Source organism: Mobula birostris, chromosome 4, assembly GCF_030028105.1.
Source record: "Mobula birostris isolate sMobBir1 chromosome 4, sMobBir1.hap1, whole genome shotgun sequence".
Classification (NCBI taxonomy): Eukaryota; Metazoa; Chordata; class Chondrichthyes; order Myliobatiformes; family Myliobatidae; genus Mobula; species Mobula birostris.
The window spans coordinates 86281784-86299709 of NC_092373.1; the positions used below are offsets into that span (position 1 = coordinate 86281784).

A 17926-nucleotide genomic window follows, 5' to 3' on the forward strand; every position below is an offset into this window, starting at 1 on the left:
ATAGAGCTAGAGTAGAAGTCCAAACTCTTCCCGAGTGGTAGAAATTTCAAACACCAGAAGACGTACTTTTAAGGTCAAATGGGAGAAATTTAAGGGGATGTGGGGGCAAGTTGTTTACATAGAGAGTGGGAGGTGTCTGGAAGGGGTTGCCAGGGTTAGTAATGAAACCAGCAATTCAATAGAGTTGAAGAGGATTTTGGATAAGTAGAGAACATGAAAGGAATGGAAGGATATGGATGATAAACAGGATGAGACATTTCCTTGACCTGAATCTTCTTATTCGTGTCTGTCTTATTTTACACCAAATCCAGAAATGTTTGTTCCCTACTGGGCTCTACCACAAGCTGCTCTGAAAAGCCATCCCATCCCACAAGTTTGTTTTCCTGTGTTCTGCTCCAGACCGGATAGCACAGCTTTGTGGGCCGAAGGGCCAGTATTGTGCTGCAGGATTTCTGTTACTGATCTACCTGTGTATTGAAGTTCCCCAAGATCACTGTGACATTGCTTTCCTATATGCCTTTTCTGTCTCCTGGGGTATAACGTCCGCTACATCCAGTATACAACTAGGAAGCCTGTGCATAATTGCCAATCAGGGGATTTCAGTCGAGATGCCAGAATGGTGTGTTGCCTCCCTGGTGTCAGGTCACACAGCGGCTAGTGAACATTCTGAGAAAAGAGGGAGAGCACCTGGGAGCTGAGGTCCCTTTAGGTGTTAATGACATAGACAGGAGTATGGATGGGTTCTGCAAAATGATTTTTGGGAGCTAGGTAAAAAGATAAATAAAGCGGTAGATAAAAACAAGACAGTAATAGAAAAACAGTATTAAATAGACAAGAGGCAGAAAATAAGTTTCAGCCGCACCAGAATATCACAGTGATGCACAAAGTGCCGTTAGTGCAAGTATCTGAGTCCTTGTGTGTGCGTCTGTGTGCTCACAGTTTCAGTCATTGTTCTGTGCGAGTGGTGTGATGGAGGCCACAGCTCTGGGATAGAAGCTGTTCCTCAGTCTATTTGTTCTGGCTTTCAGTGTCCTGAACCTTTTGCTGGACGTCAGCGGGTCCAACAGGGAGTGGCCGGGGTGTGTGGTGTCTCTGGTTATGCTGATTGCTTTCCTCCTGAGTCTGCTGGAATAGATGGTGTCCAGTCCTGGGAGCTCCATCCTGACAATTCGCTGGGCCACCTTCACCACGCGATGCAGGTCTTGTCACTCAGCGGCTGTGCAGCTGGCATACCACACTGTGGCACAGTTGGTCAGGATGGGTTCAATTGTGCTTCTGTAGAAGTTAAGAAGTTAGGTAATTCCAAAGATCTACCATTATCCGGCTAAACAATTTTCATTTCTTTCCTTGTCAAGGTGGCTGGGATTCTATTGGAGTCTGTAATCTACTGATGAGTTCAAACTGTGCTTCTTCATGGCGGTATGTTCCTGGTCTTGGAGCTCACCATGCTGCTGCATTTTTGATATCTCCAGGAGCTGCCTGGAAGATGTTTGCCTGTGGGGTGCGGTTCTACGGCCCTGTGGACGAATCAACCCAATGCTGGAGACGCCGAATGAAGTGTCATGGGAGATCAGAACATTGAGACAGCAGATGCGGCTGTCGGAGGCCTCTGCACTTGAGCGATCTTCCGTTGTCTCTCTCTTGCGATAGGGGGTGGAGTTCTGCTGGCACTTGAGTTGGTGAACTCAAATAAATGATGCTGCGGACAGTAACATTGAAACAGTGAGCTGCTGGTCTCCCCTCTCACTGTGGAAGGGTGATATCCTTCTCTCCCTTGTTAGGAAGAGAGAGAAAGCCAGTGGCATGTCGAAGTGCTGAGTTATGAACTGTGGTTTTTGATTGACTCTCAATCCTGGTCTTTCTGGGGACTTTGCTATTGGCTGCATGGTGGATTTTGGGGCTGAGACTGCCTGCTGGAGCAAGTGGGGGAAGGGGTAGTGAGGAGGGTTTATGCTTTGCTTCTGCTTGCGCATGGGGAGGGGTAGACTTTGGGGTTCTTATGTTCTTCTCTCATTCGTTGTTTGGGGCTTCCTTCTATTTCATGGATGTCTGTGAAGTGTAAGAATTCCAGGTTGTACAGTGTATACATTCTCTGATATGAAATGGAACCATTGAACCATTGAAATTTCCTGCCCTCCTGAATGACCACATCATTATTTGTTGACTTTGACCCTTGGCTCAATTTGACCCGCAGAGGAATCATCAATAATGTAGCAGACTTGTTAAGCAACTTGAGAACAATATCTGTATCAAAGACATCAACTTCAATTCTTCTAACTTCTTGAGAACATAATCTGGTTAGTTATTGTGCTCATTCTCAACCTCTCACGTGTGGAACACATCCAATTAAGTGAAAAGTTTCACAGTGAGCAGAAGGCCAGTGAGATGTCGGTGAGAAATCACCTGTCAGTGAGGCAGAACCACATTTACAGGGGGCAACAAATATTTCAGTAGATTTTAGTGCTTTGGATAATCTGCCAATGGACAGTGGTAATAATAATGATTATTTTAATAGTTTTATTCGGAAAAGGATCTCAAACTTGTAACTTTTAGACGAGGTTCAAATCCTTCTAGTCACGGGTGTTGTGGCTGCCAAGATCAGGAATTTTAAGATTTTAGAATTTGTTACTGGTATTTTAATTAAAGATAGAGGAAAAGCTCCAGATGTTCTGAACAAAAAGAAATAATGAAGAAGAATAATCTGAACTCAAACACTAAGAGATGATAAGCTGAGAGGAAAGGTTATTTTTGATATTGTGCCAGAGAAATGTAAATGAAAGACGAGAGAACTTAACAGAGTTCTGACAGAGATTTACTGTCCCATTGGGACTAAAGGTTTAGAAGGTTATTTTATGTCTATTTTTTACAAAACCAAACAATAAGGCAGACTTGAGGGGCTTCAGTCCTTGTGTTGATCAGGCTTTGGATTTTAACCTGTTAGATGCCATTACTTCCATACAGGTTGTTGGGTTTGTTCAGAAGGGGGGGCACCAATGATCTATGATGTTTTCCTCTTGGACTTAAATGGAGAGTGTACCCACTCGAATAAAATAGAGCAACATTTTCTTCCAAAGTCCGACTCAGTGAAAAATTAAAATCTGTCGAAAACTAGCATCCTGTAATAAGTGGTCCCATTCTTTTGAGATTATCCTTGAAGATTCTGGCCAAGCTTAGAAGGAGACAATGGCGCCTAATGGCAACTCCTTTGCTTGCATCTTCGGAAACAGCTCTATGTCCATCTTTAATATCTCTGTTTTTCCCTTTCAGGGTTCTTTTGAAGACCCTGACCTAGAGTTACATGCTGAATACGGTTCTTTGCGGGAATGGGATCCGCTCTCGGGGTTTCACGACTGGCCATTATTCAGCACGCCAAGGGTACGGCCTAAGAGCTTCACTCGCCTTCCGAGATTTCGTGGCTCTGGAGATTGGGGGGATCAGAGGTCAATGTCTGAGCAGGAGATCAGTGTGTCATGGAAGATAGAAGATCTAAGGCTGTGTGCCCAGAGACCCGAGACCTTTGGGCACAGAGCTCAGAAAAAGCAACGCAACGGACTTTTAATGTTGGAAAGCAGTGAGTTGTTTATTATGTCTCCCCTGTCGCTGTGAAATGGAGACATCTCTTTCTCCCTTATTAGGGAGAGAGAGAGTCTGTGGTACATCGAATACCGGGTGAATGAATAGTCTTTGGAGGACTGCAAGTTGACATCTTTGCTGTTGCTTTGCTCACGCTTGAGGGTTCGGTGACGGGTGCTGATGCTTTTCTTTCGGTGGAGGGAGGGCAGCTGGGGCTACTTTGGGGTTCTAACATTTAACTGTCATACATTCTTTGGGACATTCCTCTGTTTTTCGTGGATGGTTGCAAAGAAAAAGCATTTTAGGATGTATATTCTATACATTTCTCTGACATTAAATGTACCTTTGACCTATGTAGTGTTTGACGGACACAGTTGTCCTTCACTGTCATCAGAAGGGATTCATTCCAGCAACACCCAGCTTTAATGAAAATATTGTTCCTTTAAGCAATTTAATGAAGCAGACCAAGAGGAACCATTAGACTCCAGCTGCAGTTTTTATTGACCTTCTGAAGGCTTCTGATTCCATCAGCCGTAACTTTATCATTAATGCTTCGGGCCGGATGGGGGTTGGTGCCACTTTGTGGGCCTCATCACAGACCTAAATACAGGTGCACACGAGGAATTCTGCAGATGCAGGAAATTCAAGCAATACACATCAAAGTCGCTGGTGAACGCAGCAGGCCAGGCAGCATCTCTAGGAAGAGTTATGCTCTGTCCACCAGAGATCATTTCGCTGAACACCTACGCTCTGTCTGCCAGAGAAAGCAGGATCTCCCAGTAGCCACACATTTTAATTCCACGTCCCATTCCCATTCTGATATGTCTATCCACGGCCTCCTCTACTGTAAAGATGAAGCCACACTCAGGTTGGAGGAACAACACCTTAATTTCCGTCTGGGTAGCATCCAACCTGATGACATGAACATTGACTTCTCAAACTTCCGCTAATGCCCCACCTCCCCCTCGTACCCTATCCGTTATTTATTTATATACACATATTCTTTTTCTCTCTCTCCTTTTTCTCCCTCTGTCAATCTCACTATACCCCTTGTCCATCCTCTGAGTTCCCCCCCGCCCCCTTTTCTTTCTCCCTAGGCCTCCTGTCCCATGATCCTCTGATATCCCTTTTGCCTATCACCTGTCCAGCTCTTGGCTCCATCCCTCCCCCTCCTGTCTTCTCCTATCATTTTGGATCTCCCCCTCCCCCTCCCACTTTCAAATCTCTTACTAGCTCTTCTTTCAGTTAGTCCTGATGAAGGGTCTCGGCCCGAAACGTCGACTGTACCTCTTCCTAGAGATGCTGCGTGGCCTACATACAGGTTCCAGTTTTCTTGTTGAGATTGGCAAAGCTGGGACTGACCAATCCTTATTCTAAGGTGAGTAGATCAAGGAGACCCACTTTCCCCAATATTATTGAACATAGTTTTGGACATTCTTTTATGTTCATCAGATAGGGATGGGTCTGGTTCCATCTAGCTGTCAATATGTCATGTACAGCTCTAGCCTTTGCTGATGATGTTGCACCTCCAAGAGATTCTCACAAGGGCTTGGTCAGGATCCTCAAAGTCTTGGAAAACTGTACGAAGACTGGCCGTGAGGTTAATCTCAACAAGACTGATGGATTTTATATGGAATTCAAAGTAAAAATATCCTTATTTAATACTGTCAATAATCATTTTTAATGGAGATGAGATATCGTAGTCCAGGTCACATAGAAAAGTATCTTGGTGCTCGGATCAAACCCTGGATTGCGTGTTCCAGACAAGACTAGATAAATAACCTCAAGGGATGGGGTATGAACATCTCGAGCACTCGGCTCCAATCTACCCAAATGATTGGTATTTTTCAAAAGCAGTGCATATGTGATTATCAAAGTGAAAAACTTGAAATGCAATAAATCTGAAATAAAAGAGATAATGCTGGAAATCTTCAGCAGGTTTGGCAGCTTTTGTGGAGAGTGGAACAGAGTTAGTGTTTCTGATCAATGACCTTTCATCACTATGACAACGCACACAAAATACTGCAGGAACCAGTGTGTCAGGCAGCATCTATGGAGCGGAGTAACCAGTCTTGCATCACAATTTTCTGCTTTCTCATTCCCAAATCCTGTTTCTGTTTTCCCATTTTCTATTTTCACATTCCCAGTTCTCATTAAATTCTGTTGATTGGAAATGTTGTCTGAGCTGCTAGCAACACCTTATATTCCATCTGGGTAGCCTCCAACCCAATGGCATGAATATCATCTTCTTCTTCTGGTAAAAAAAAAAATCCCTCCACCTCTCTCCTTCTTCTATTCTCCACTCTGTCCCCTTTCCTCCTCTCAGCTGCCTATAACCTCTTCCTTCCTTTTCTCCTGTGGTCCTCTCTCCTATCACATCAGATTCCTTCCTTTCCAGCCCTTTGTCATTCCTACCTGCCTAGTTTTGCCTATTACATTCCAGCTAGCCTCATTCCCCTCCCCCCACCTTTTTATTCCAGTATCTTCGGCCCTTCCTTGCCAGTCCTGAAGAAGGGCCTCAGGCTGAAACATCAACAGTTTTTTTTTCATTTCCATAGATACTGCCTGACCTGCTGAGTATATCAGCATTTTGTGTCTGCTGCTTTGTTTATGATTGTCATCTTCCACCATTTACTGGTTTCACCTCACCTGAGTTACAACAGAGCACACTGGGTGTGTCAAATTTGCAATGCAAACAAGATCAAACTTCAGGTATAAATTCAAACAACTCCCAGAACACTTTTTCATCACACAAAGTGTTGTGAGTGAATCCCATTTAAGACAGGTAGATGCCAACGAATTTTAACGTTTTTTCTTTGAAATTATGTTGGGATTTGTTTCAATTTTGGGAAAATGTGTTTCATTTCTCATCACTGATCCCTTTGGATACCATCAAGCAGTGAGTAGTCTGTGGATAGATTCAAATCTAAATGATTATTTGACCTGTTTTCACAACACTTCGCAAACAAAAACATTTTGGCAATCAGGAACAGTAAAATATCAATTTTGAGTGTTGATGCCCAGACATCACAAAAACAAAAAGCACAGAAAAAAACATCTCATTAAGAAAAAAATTTCATTATATTAATATAATTCAGACGTAGCTATGGTTTTCCTTTCACGGTGTTTCTCATTAAAAGTATTAAATAAATTAGAAAGATCAGGAGTATTGAAATAATATTGATGCAACATTGAATTAAAATTTCAGTCGAACAGTTTTGTGTTTTGTGGCAGAGATTGGCATTTCTGATGAAAAATCATCCGCCCATAATATTAACTCAGATCCTCTCCCTACACTGCTGCCGTACACACAGTGTATTTGCAACATTCCCTTACATTCTCTTTCCTGACACATTCCAGTAACTGTGGTGTTCTGTGTCTCCTCGTTCCTGCACACTTTCCCCTCTTCCCATCCTCTCTCCTCTTCTTCTATTTACACGTCCTCACAGAGATCAACTGTGATTAACCAGCCACCAACACCCCCTCAGCTCACACCGCCACGGTTCATGTAGCTCTGTCTCTGTTGGTCTCCACCCTATCACTGTCACTCACTTTGTCTTCTCCACTCCTCACTCAACTCTGCAACTTGAAACATCTCTGTTTTTGATCTTCTCTGAGTTCAGTGATGCTTCTTTGAATTGGATCATCAATTTCTGGTTTCCTCTCTACTTGTACTGCCTGACCCATGTTCCCCTGGTACATTATGATTTATTTCAGATTTTCATCATCTGCACTCTTTTGCCTTTCAAGCACCAAACACACTCCTCACAGTTAACAAGTCATTTCTTGCCAGTGCAGGTTGGGAGTGGTACTCGAGTTCTCACCAGCATAATGTCACGTTTTGCCTTGGTAATCTCATGGGGTGATGGATAGAGACCCAATGCCAGCCATTTGTGGCATTATGACAGCAAATCTTCAGCAGAATTGTCCCTTATGTCATGGCTCAGCTAGAATTTTGTGTGTTATTTTCAGTGTAGTGCTAACTGTGAGAAAGGGTTGTCCTTAAGACAGTTTCCTATCACATTGGAAAAGTTGAAATGAGAAGGTATTTCCTCTGCACGTGGACTGTCAGCACGATCAACAGATTCGAGATCAGGACAGGACGGCAATTAGTGGCTGTTGAAGTCTCTGCCAGTGATGCATCCTGCATGTGGGAGCAGTTCAAGAAAAATCCACAATGTCATTGCACTCATCACAGTTAATGCACTGACAGAATCAGAGATCACATTTACAATCTTATAATGGACACGGCTACAACACACACAGAAACACGGACTTGCACAGAAACATGGACATACACACACACACCCACACACACACACACACAACATACACAACATACACAGGCACAGGCATACACACACACACACACGCACACACACACACACACACACACACACACACACACACACACACACACACACAAAGAACGAGAAAGAGAGAGAGAGAGAGGAGAAAGTGGAGAGCGAGAAATAGAGAGAGAGCAAGCGAGAAGTGTCCTTGGCGATTGTGAACAATGGATTGATGATTTGGTTGTGTCATGATCCAATGGATGTGTAATGTCTGAGAGCTGACACCTGGCTTCTGCAAATCAGCAAACAGTTCACTGAACTGGAACTGAGGCACCTTATCAGCAAAAGGATGATTTCATTGGTATTCTTTGTGAGAGGAAGACTGCAGTTTCTGGAAGGAGTAGGTCAAAGTGAGAGAGGAAGGATCAATATCTTGGCCCCACATATTTTTTTCAGGAAAGTTGTTTCCATTCTCCAATCCATGAACCCCACTCCTGCACTTTCTGAAACTTCAAACTAATTTCTTTTTTCTCACTGAATCTCTGACAAAGATTTTTCAACATGGAACTTGAACTCTGTTTCCACAGATGCCGCGTGACCTGCTGGGTGTTTCTGGCATTGCCTACTTTTATATTACAAATCCTATTTCTGATAACTTTCATGATAACCTTGTCACTGGGTCCATAACTTCAGAACAGTAAATACTGAGCATTCATTATTTTCCAGTTTCTTTTTAACATGTTTTGTTAAAGAAAAATTGCTGGCATTAATAATGGGATTTATTTGTGTTTCTTTTTTATACATCTAAATATATTTTAGTTCATGTGGTCAATATTGAAAACAGAACATACATCTTTGTTTTGCAGTAACTTTTGACAAAACATCTCAGCTCCACACCATGATGTCCTGGCAGAAAAGATGTTTCTTTGTCTTACTATTTGCAGTTGTAGGTGCGTTGTACAGGGGCTGGGATATGGATGGCTACTATTTCATTCAAGGTTACATTTTTGGAATATCTCCAGTGAAAAACAATTCTGGGATAAATGTTTCTGATCCTCCAGTCCCAAGCATAAAACCTGGGATTGTGTTTGTGGAGTCGACTGACAACGTAGAGCCAACACCATTAGTGGTGTGTTCAGTGGAGTCTGCAGCTCTAGGAAACCCAGACAAACCAATCTATTACTTCATGAAGGGATTCAGTGGCAACTTGAGCCAGTATCCACAGCCTGCATACAAAGGAATCCCTTTGCTCTCCTCAGTGAGGAATATCACCATTCTACCCTTGAATGTCACTGAACTGTTTGAAGACACTCCATTGAAAGGCTGGTACCAAAAGGTAATCAACAGAAATATATGATTTATATTGGTAAGCTCAGTGTTTGACACAAATTAAGTGTTTTTAAATGAATGTAGTGTATCTGTGGGAATGCTGGGAAATACAATATCCAGATCAGAAATACTGAATGCAGTGAAAGGCATTGCCATATCAACAAACATTTCCTTCCTTATTGTGTACTTTTGTACCAGTGTGTTGTTTCTGAGCACGTTACTACAGGCCAGATGTTGGAGGCAGGGCAGACACGCTCATGGACACCAAAGGAAGGTGGTGTATTTTGAGACAAGGCAGTGCTGTACAGAGGAAGGGGACTAAAAATAAGTGACTAAAAATTTAAACTGGACACTCTGGGTCTCAACTGCAGACTGAACAGAAATACCTGTACAACAGTCACCTGCCTAACCTGGCTTTGGATTCTCCAGTGTAGAAAGCACAAGAATCCTGATGCAGTGCACTAAAATTGGTAGAAGTACAGATAATTTGTTGTTTGACCTGGAAGGAGTAATTGGGCACATTGAAGATAGATAAGGAACTTCTATAATTAATGATTTCCCTTCTCACATGACCAAAGTGCAGACATTTTTCCTCTATGTACATGCAAAGGTGCTGTGAGATGGCAAATGATTACTGGTGGGAATAGGTGTTAGAGGATAGTAACAGAGATAGGTAAAAAAGGGAGGCGATGCGCAGAAACAAATAAATGATGGACAGTGAATAGACGTGACTTGTGGCGTGAAGGTGGGTAAACGACCCAGTGTGTAGGTGATGGGCAGATGAAGGAGGTGAGAGAGTGGACATTAACTGGGTGACATTGAGATGGAGAGCGGGAGATGGTTTGGAATGAAGTTGGTGTGTGAGAGGGCCTGAGTAGGTCAGGAGGGGAGAGAGAGTGATGGGGCCAAGCAAGTTAATTAATCCTTATTAGCTTCCAAATTTCAGTTTCCTTTCTTACTCAGTTTTCAACTTGGGTCTTAAGATCAAGGCAAGCAGAACAATTACATGATGAATATTTAATAAAAAAAATAACATTGGCCTTCAGGGGTCAACCCTCGAAGACACCATTAGTGGCGGGAAATAACGTCCATCTGCCTTAGCCATTTGGTTTAAGTCTCCCAAACATCAACCATTTCAAACTCCTTTCTTCACAGTTCATTAACAATTACACATAATTCTTCATTTATCTCAGGTGATCTTTTCTGAAAATCTTCCAAGTCATTCCACTTCATCTCACAAAAAAACTTTGCCAACAGCAACATGTCCTTTCCCCAATGAGTTTAATGTATCTGTGGAACATTTTGCTGAGGTTGTTAAAAGCCTCAAGTTCCTACAAGTGAACATCTCCAATAGCCTGTCCTACCCAACCACATAGACACCATGACCAAGAGAGCCCAGCAATGTCTATATGAAGAAGCTGTTAAAATTTGGCATACCCCATCAACTGTTATGAATTTCTACTGCTGCATCAGAGAAAACATTCTATCAAGATGCATAATGGCTTCACATGGAAACAGCTTTACGTGTGACTGCAAGAAACTGCAAGGAGTTGTGGACACAGCTCAGCACATTATGGAAACCAGCCTCCCTTCCATGGACATTGCTATACTTCTCACTGCCTCAGTAAAGTAGTTAGCATAATCAAAGCAGCCAGCCCAATATTCACCATTCTACCCTCTCTCCTCATGCAGAAGGTATAAACCATGAAGGCTTGAACCAGCAGGCTGAGTGCAAAATTCTATATACTGCAATAAGACTATTAAAAGTTTCCTACATATGACAAGCTAGAGTCTTGACCTCACAAACTACCTCGTTATGATCTTGCTCATTATAATTTCCCAGTACTGCACATTCTCTGTAGCTGTTACACCTTACTCTGTATTGATATTCTTTTACCTTGATATACCTCAATTTCCCCAGCTATGGGTAATTAGCCCCATTGCTTCTGGGCAGCCTCAGGGGAGACAAAGTCTACAGGAGTAAACGAGACAGAAAAGCTGGAGTGGAGGTCCTCAGGCAGCTGGATGTCATTGAACATCCTTCCGGAAGCTCCTGCAGCCAAGCTGATGCCAATCATATTGCTTCATAAGCTTTCCTTTGGACTGCACTGGTGAGGCCGAGAGGGAGATCTTGACGACTGGGCATCTCAGAATCTACATACTTTCATCCAGGCTTGTGATGATGAGGATCATCACCCATTGTCCTTCGAGACAGACAGATGCCAACAAACACGCCTCAATACACTGATAATATTTTCACCTTTATGTACAGTATACAAGACAGCCTCTTCTCTGTTTATGGTATAAATCACAAATAAAAACCAATTCCAGTACCATTAGCAATTAAATTTAATGATGCAGGGAAGAAGCTTTATTGAGTGTGGGACTTCAGGTGTCTGTACGTTGTTTTATCGCTGATTGGTCAATGGTTTTCAGCCTGCATTTGTCAGACAGAGGTGGCTAGGAACGGACCCGAGTGCAAGACACAGACACTGAGGTACTAGGGATAGGACGAGGATACATGGTGAGGGGCAAGGACATGGATACAAAAACCGGGAACCTGGAACAGGACTGGACAAGAGAGCTAGGAGCCTGGGCTTGGACTCCGAGCCAGAGACTGGACAAGGACCCAGTACCTAGGTCTTGCCTCTGGCTCAGTTCCCAGAACTAGGCAAGGATGAGGCTTGGCTGGCAGGCAGGACGAGGCTGGAGTCTTAAGGCTTGAGGCTAGAGGCTAGAGGCGAAGCTTGGCAGGAGGCTGGAGGCTAGGGTCTTCTCCTGGGCAGGGCGCGGATCACTATCCGACGGAGGTAAGGGACAGGAAGGGACAGGACCAACCGCAGGTAACGGCAAGACGGCCTGGCTTACCCGACGGAGGCAAGGGTTAGGAAGGGAGCTAGGTACGGGGTGGCATCAGGACAAGACTGCAGGCGAGACGAGCCGAGAGTTACCAGCAAGACCAGGCAAGGCTTCAGGCACTGAAAGGCGAAACGAGAACTTCAGGCAAGGCGAGAGTTACCGGCAAAATAAGGCAAGGCTTCAGGCAATGCAAGGCGAAACGAGAACTTCAGGTGAGACGAGAGTTACTGGCAGGGCTTCAGACGAGGAAACAGAAGGCAGAGGAAGGGATACAAGGAGTAAGGACAAGAACAATCCAGCAGCCATACCCTGGTCTCTGAAGGTATTTATGCAGCCAGACCCCACGAGCATCAGCTGCCTCAATTAGAGCTCAACAAGAACAGAAACAGGGTAGACAGGAAAACCTGGAGCAAGAGTCGATGGACCGGACCGTGAACCTGAATACGGACTTCACGGACCGGACCATGACAGTATTATACAGTATCACGTGCTGTCAACTCTCGGCACTCTCGTGGTTCCCATTTTACTTACCTCTTAAGGAAGGACTTACTTTCCTGTAGTGGTCTTAATGCAGGTAGGAACCTCAAATTGGAGCAGGGAGAGGGTCAGAATGAGAATCAGCTTTATTATCACTGACGTATGTTGTGAAATTTGTTTTGTGGCAACAGTACAGTGCAAGATATCTGATGGCAGAAGAAATGAAGATATTCCAAATACATTGATTTGGGGTCCTCCAGTTCGTGTTATCCCCGATGGTAATAATGAGGAAAAGAAGCATATCCCAGATGGTGAAGGTCCTTCGAGCTAAAGTGGATTTACAACTGGCTGTGTGTTAGGAAGCAAAGGGTAGAAGTGGAGGGTTGCTTCTCTGATTAGATGTGTGTGAAAAGGATTGATTCTGGGACTTCTGCTGATTAACATCAATGACTTTAATATAAATATCAGATCAACAGTATGATACGTAAGACTGGAGTGGTTAGGGATATCAGTGATACTGAGGAGGGTTGTCTGAGGCTACAGCAAGTTTTAAATCAGTTGGAAAGTTGGCAGAGTGACTGCAGCTGGAATTCAATCCAGAAACATTCAAGTGATTCACTTAAAGATAAAGATTAGATTTATTTGTCAAATTGAAACATACAGTGACATCATTGTGTCAATTCAAATTAACGAGATTTGTGTAGGGGGAAGCCTACAAAGGTTGCCACGCTTCTGGGACCAACATACCATGCCCACAACTCACTGACCCTAACTCTAAATGGTCCTGGGGGAGAGCATACAAATTTCTTGCAGACAGCAGCAGAATTTAAACTCCAAATGTTGATTGCAGGAAGCTCATCCTTGAGTGACCAAAGACAACAGCTGTATTGCTTTATTGCTCTCACTTCAGCCTTGTGCAACTACATGCAAAAACTTAATTCAATCCAGCAACAGTAGATCCTAATATTTAGGACCTGATATTGCACAATGAGTGACATAATTAACTTGGCAGATTTTCCAAACTTGATAGATTGTCCAAATGGCAGTTTGCATGTAGTGTGTGAAAATAATGAGAAATTCAAAGTTCTCTACACCATCTGGTCAGAGATACTGAGTGCAGTGAAAGTCCTAGTGACATTGATAGAGATTCCTTACATTGTGTTGACCAATTTGAAAGCCAGTGTGAATTTTTGTAGGCCATCGTATTTTTATGTAGGCTGTAACTTTTGATTAATGTAATTTCTAACTTTAATTTTTAACATTAATGTAGAATTTAGTTGCCATACAAGCATTGATCATCTCATGTGATTGATCATCTCACGTGGCCTCTGGTGGATCTTCCAGTAATATCTGTCTTCCTTGTTCACCTCCACGTTTCTTCAAGGCCTAATTGGATCAAGGTGTCACATTGCATCTTACCTTGTCAATTTAGAACATAGAACATTGAAATAAAACAATACAGCACAATATATGCCATTTGGCCCCAATGTTGTTCCAATCCTTTAACCTACTTGAAGAACAATTTAACCCTTCCCTCCCACATAGTCCTTCGTTTTTCTTTCCTCCATTCGCCTATCTAAGATTCTCTTAAATATCCTTAAAAAATCAGCCTCCACCACCACACCTAGCAATATGTCCAATATATATGCCATTTTCTGCATAGAGAACCTGCCTCTAACTTTCCACCATATACTTTCCTCCCAGTATGTTAAAGTTATGTCCCCTTGTACTGGCCATGTCCACCCTGAGCAAAAGTCCCTGGCTGTCTATTTGATTGATGCCTCTTATCATCTTGTACGACTCTTATCAAGTCAATTCTCATTCTCCTTCTGTCCAAAGAGAAAAGGCCTAACTCACTCAAGCTATTCCCATAAGACATCTTTTAACAATCCTGGCGTCATTGTGATGAATTTCACCTCCAAACTCCCTGAAGCTTTCATATCTTTCCAATAATGAGGCAAACAGAAATGAACACAATACTCCACGTGCTGGCAAAGCAGACCTTTACAGACCTGCAACATTACCTCCCAACTTTTGAAATTAACCCATGAGTAATGAAGAGCAATACACCATACGCCTTCTCGACAACACGATCAACCTGTGATGCAACTTTGAGGGATCTATGGACTTGGGTCCCAAGTTCCTTTTGTTCATCCTCACTGTTAGGAATCCTGTCATTAATCCTGTATTCTGCCTTTTCAAGTTTGAGTTCCCAAACTGAATCTCTTCACACGGTTGTCAGTGAGTCGTGGTGGTATGTAAGAGTTGGATTTGGAACTGCTACTTTTCAATGAATGTGTTGATCAACTGGATTAAGTAAATGAAGGGTTTGTTGCCAAGTTTGTGGCACAGGTTCTGTTGAGGAAGCAGAAGCCTTGGATAGATTGAGGAGAAGGGACAAAGAAGTGGCAGGTGGAATATGGTGAAGGGAAGTGCAGACTTGCTGGGCTAATGATGTCATCTGGAAATTCACTAACCCACATTTTCACATCCTTATCCAAGTCATTCATAAAAATCACCAAGATCCCTGTGGAACACATGGGGCAGATTGTGCTCCATCAACCACTGCCCTTCGCATTTTCTGCACAAGCCAATTTTCAATCCACTCAGTCAGCTTTCTCTGAAGCCATTACTTCTGATTTTCTGAATTACCCTACCATGGAACACCTTGTCAAGGTCCTTACTAAAATATATATACATCACACCCACTGCTCTGCCTTCATCAATGTTTGTCACATCCTCAAATAATTCAATCAGGCATGTGAGGCACATACAAATTTTATACTCTCAAATGTCACTTTTGAAGGCCTCCCAATTAACAAGTACACATTTGCCAGAAAACAGCCTGTCCCAATCCTCACTCTTCAGATCCTTTCTGATATCATTAAAACTGGTTCTTCATCAATTTAGAAATCTCAACCCACGAATCAGAACTATCTTTGTCTTTAATCATTATAATCAATAGATGTAAAGTATTTCCCTAGTCAGGGAAAATGTCTAAAGTAAAGACTTTCATTATGGAAGTCACTGCCCAGTTTCTATCAACTGATTAACAATAACTAAATAAAACTTCTTTTGTCTGTCAGGAATGATGCGTCCATTGCAGTCTCAGGATCCTAGTGGCTGTTCCATATTTACTTTGGAACTAATGACATTATAATCACTAGATGCAAAGTGTTTCCCTGCACAAACTTTTGTCACCTACTCTGTAGCAGATCAAGTACTGCACACTCCCTCATTGGACTTCTACACTTTAATTGAGAAGAATTTCCTGAACACATGTGACAAATTTTATTTCATCTACTCATTTTACAAAATGGAAGCCCCTGTCACTACATGGAAAGTTAGGAATCACCTAGTATAACAACCTTATGCTTCTTACAACAGTCTGCAATCTCTACATATTTGTTCCTTGAAATCCTACGGCCTGTTGGGTTGTCTGTAAAGTGGCCCCATTAATGAGGTCAGACCTTTCTTGTTTGTCAGTTCCCTCTATAACAGCTCACTAGTCAAGTTCTACAGTCTGTCCTGACAGAGCACTGCCATGACATTTTCTGAGTGTGGCTTCATCTTTACAGTAGAGGAGGCCGTGGATAGACATGTCAGAATGGGAATGGGATGTGGAATTAAAATGTGTGGCCACTGGGAGATCCTGCTTTCCCTGGCGGACAGAGCGTAGATGTTCAGCAAAGCGGTCTCTCAGTCTGCGTCGGGTCTCGCCAATATATAAAAGGCCACATCGGGAGCACCGGACACAGTATATCACCCCAGTCGACTCACAGGTGAAGTGTTGCCTCACCTGGAAGGACTGTGTATCCACGGCCTCCTCTACTGTAAAGATGAAGCCACACTCAGGTTGGAGGAACAACACCTTATATTCCGTCTGGGTAGCCTCCAACCTGATGGCATGAACGTCGACTTCTCTAACTTCCGCTAAGGCCCCATCTCCCCCTCGTACCCCATCTGTTACTTATTTTTATGCACACATTCTTTCTCTCACTCTCCTTTTCCTCCCTCTGTCCCTCTGAATATACCTCTTGCCCATCCTCTGGGTCCCCCCCCCCGCCCTTGTCTTTCTTCCCGGACCTCCTGTCCCATGATCCTCTCGTATCCCCTTTGCCAATCACCTGTCCAGCTCTTGGCTCCATCCCTCCCCCTCCTGTCTTCTCCTATCATTTTGGATCTCCCCCTCCCCCTCCAACTTTCAAATCCCTTACTCACTCTTCCTTCAGTTAGTCCTGACGAAGGGTCTCGGCCTGAAACGTCGACTGCACCTGTTCCTACAGATGCTGCCTGGCCTGTTGCGTTCACCAGCAACTTTGATGTGTGTTGCTTGAATTTCCAGCATCTGCAGAATTCCTGTTGTTTCCATCTATTACTTCATGAAGGGGTTCAATGGCAACTTGAACAGGTATCTACAGCCTGAACAAAGAGGCATCTCTTTGCTCTCCTCAGCAAGGAATATCATTATTCTATCATTAAATCCCACTGAACGCTTTGAAGACACTAAAGTCAAGTCAAATCAAACAGTGTTTAAAATGCACTTCACTGCACAAGTACATTGAAATGCAGATGTAATGAAAAACTTGCTCACAGAAGCATAGATTTTGATAGCAGTTAGAGCATAAATTTACATAAATTGGTAAAATAATTCAACTAAATATAGGTCTACAGAGTGTAAGAAGCAGTCTGTAGTACCCACCACTGAGGCAGGGTTCGGGCTGTCTGCTTGGTTCAAGAAATGAAAGGTATAGAAATGTGGATGCTCCTAAATCAGGTGAAGTGGGACTTCATGCTCTGTAAGAGTGAAAAGGGAGCATGGACTGGATGGTGGGGATCCATGGTGATTTTTGGCACTCACTTGTTTGAGAGTGAGCACAAAATTTGAAAGGCCAGAGGGCAATTTTGGAACTTTTCAGTGGGCGTGAGATACGGTGAGCAGTCGCATGTTTGTGGAGAGTGAGTGAGAGATTTAGGACCCAAGAGAGATGTTTTAGAACTTTACTGTAGGCTTGAGATACCTTGAGCTGCTGCTTGTTTGTGGGGAGTGAGCATGCAGGAGGCCTTTCAAAACTATTCACTGAGTTTGGATGGAACAGCCACTGTGTGAGTGTATCAAATTAGATGGAGTACTTGAGGCTTTGGCAAGAAGAGCTGTAGGCTACGCTAAGCTTATGCAAAGTTTATTTCTGTCTTTGTCTATTAGTGCTGAGCTAGAGTTGTGACAATGAACCCAGGGTTCGTGGTGTGTTCTCAATGCCAGATGTGCAAGATCTGGGAGATTTCCAGTCACCCTAATAGCTGCTGTATGTCTGCTTGAAATACACACAGCTGCAGCTCCTTACACACCGTGTTAGGGAACTGGAGCTGCACTCAATGACCAATGGCTAACTGGG

At 43.2% G+C, this 17926-nt stretch overlaps 1 protein-coding gene across 1 annotated transcript in view; it reads left to right on the top strand.

Annotated features, from left to right (window-relative positions):
* LOC140197050 (alpha-1,4-N-acetylglucosaminyltransferase-like) overlaps positions 1–17926 on the top strand; it is an 89575-nt gene that overhangs the window by 19426 nt on the left and 52223 nt on the right. The window contains exon 2 of the mRNA XM_072256977.1: positions 8927–9201. Within this exon, the coding sequence (XP_072113078.1) occupies positions 8927–9201 (275 nt within the window). The remainder of the gene's footprint in view (positions 1–8926; positions 9202–17926) is intronic.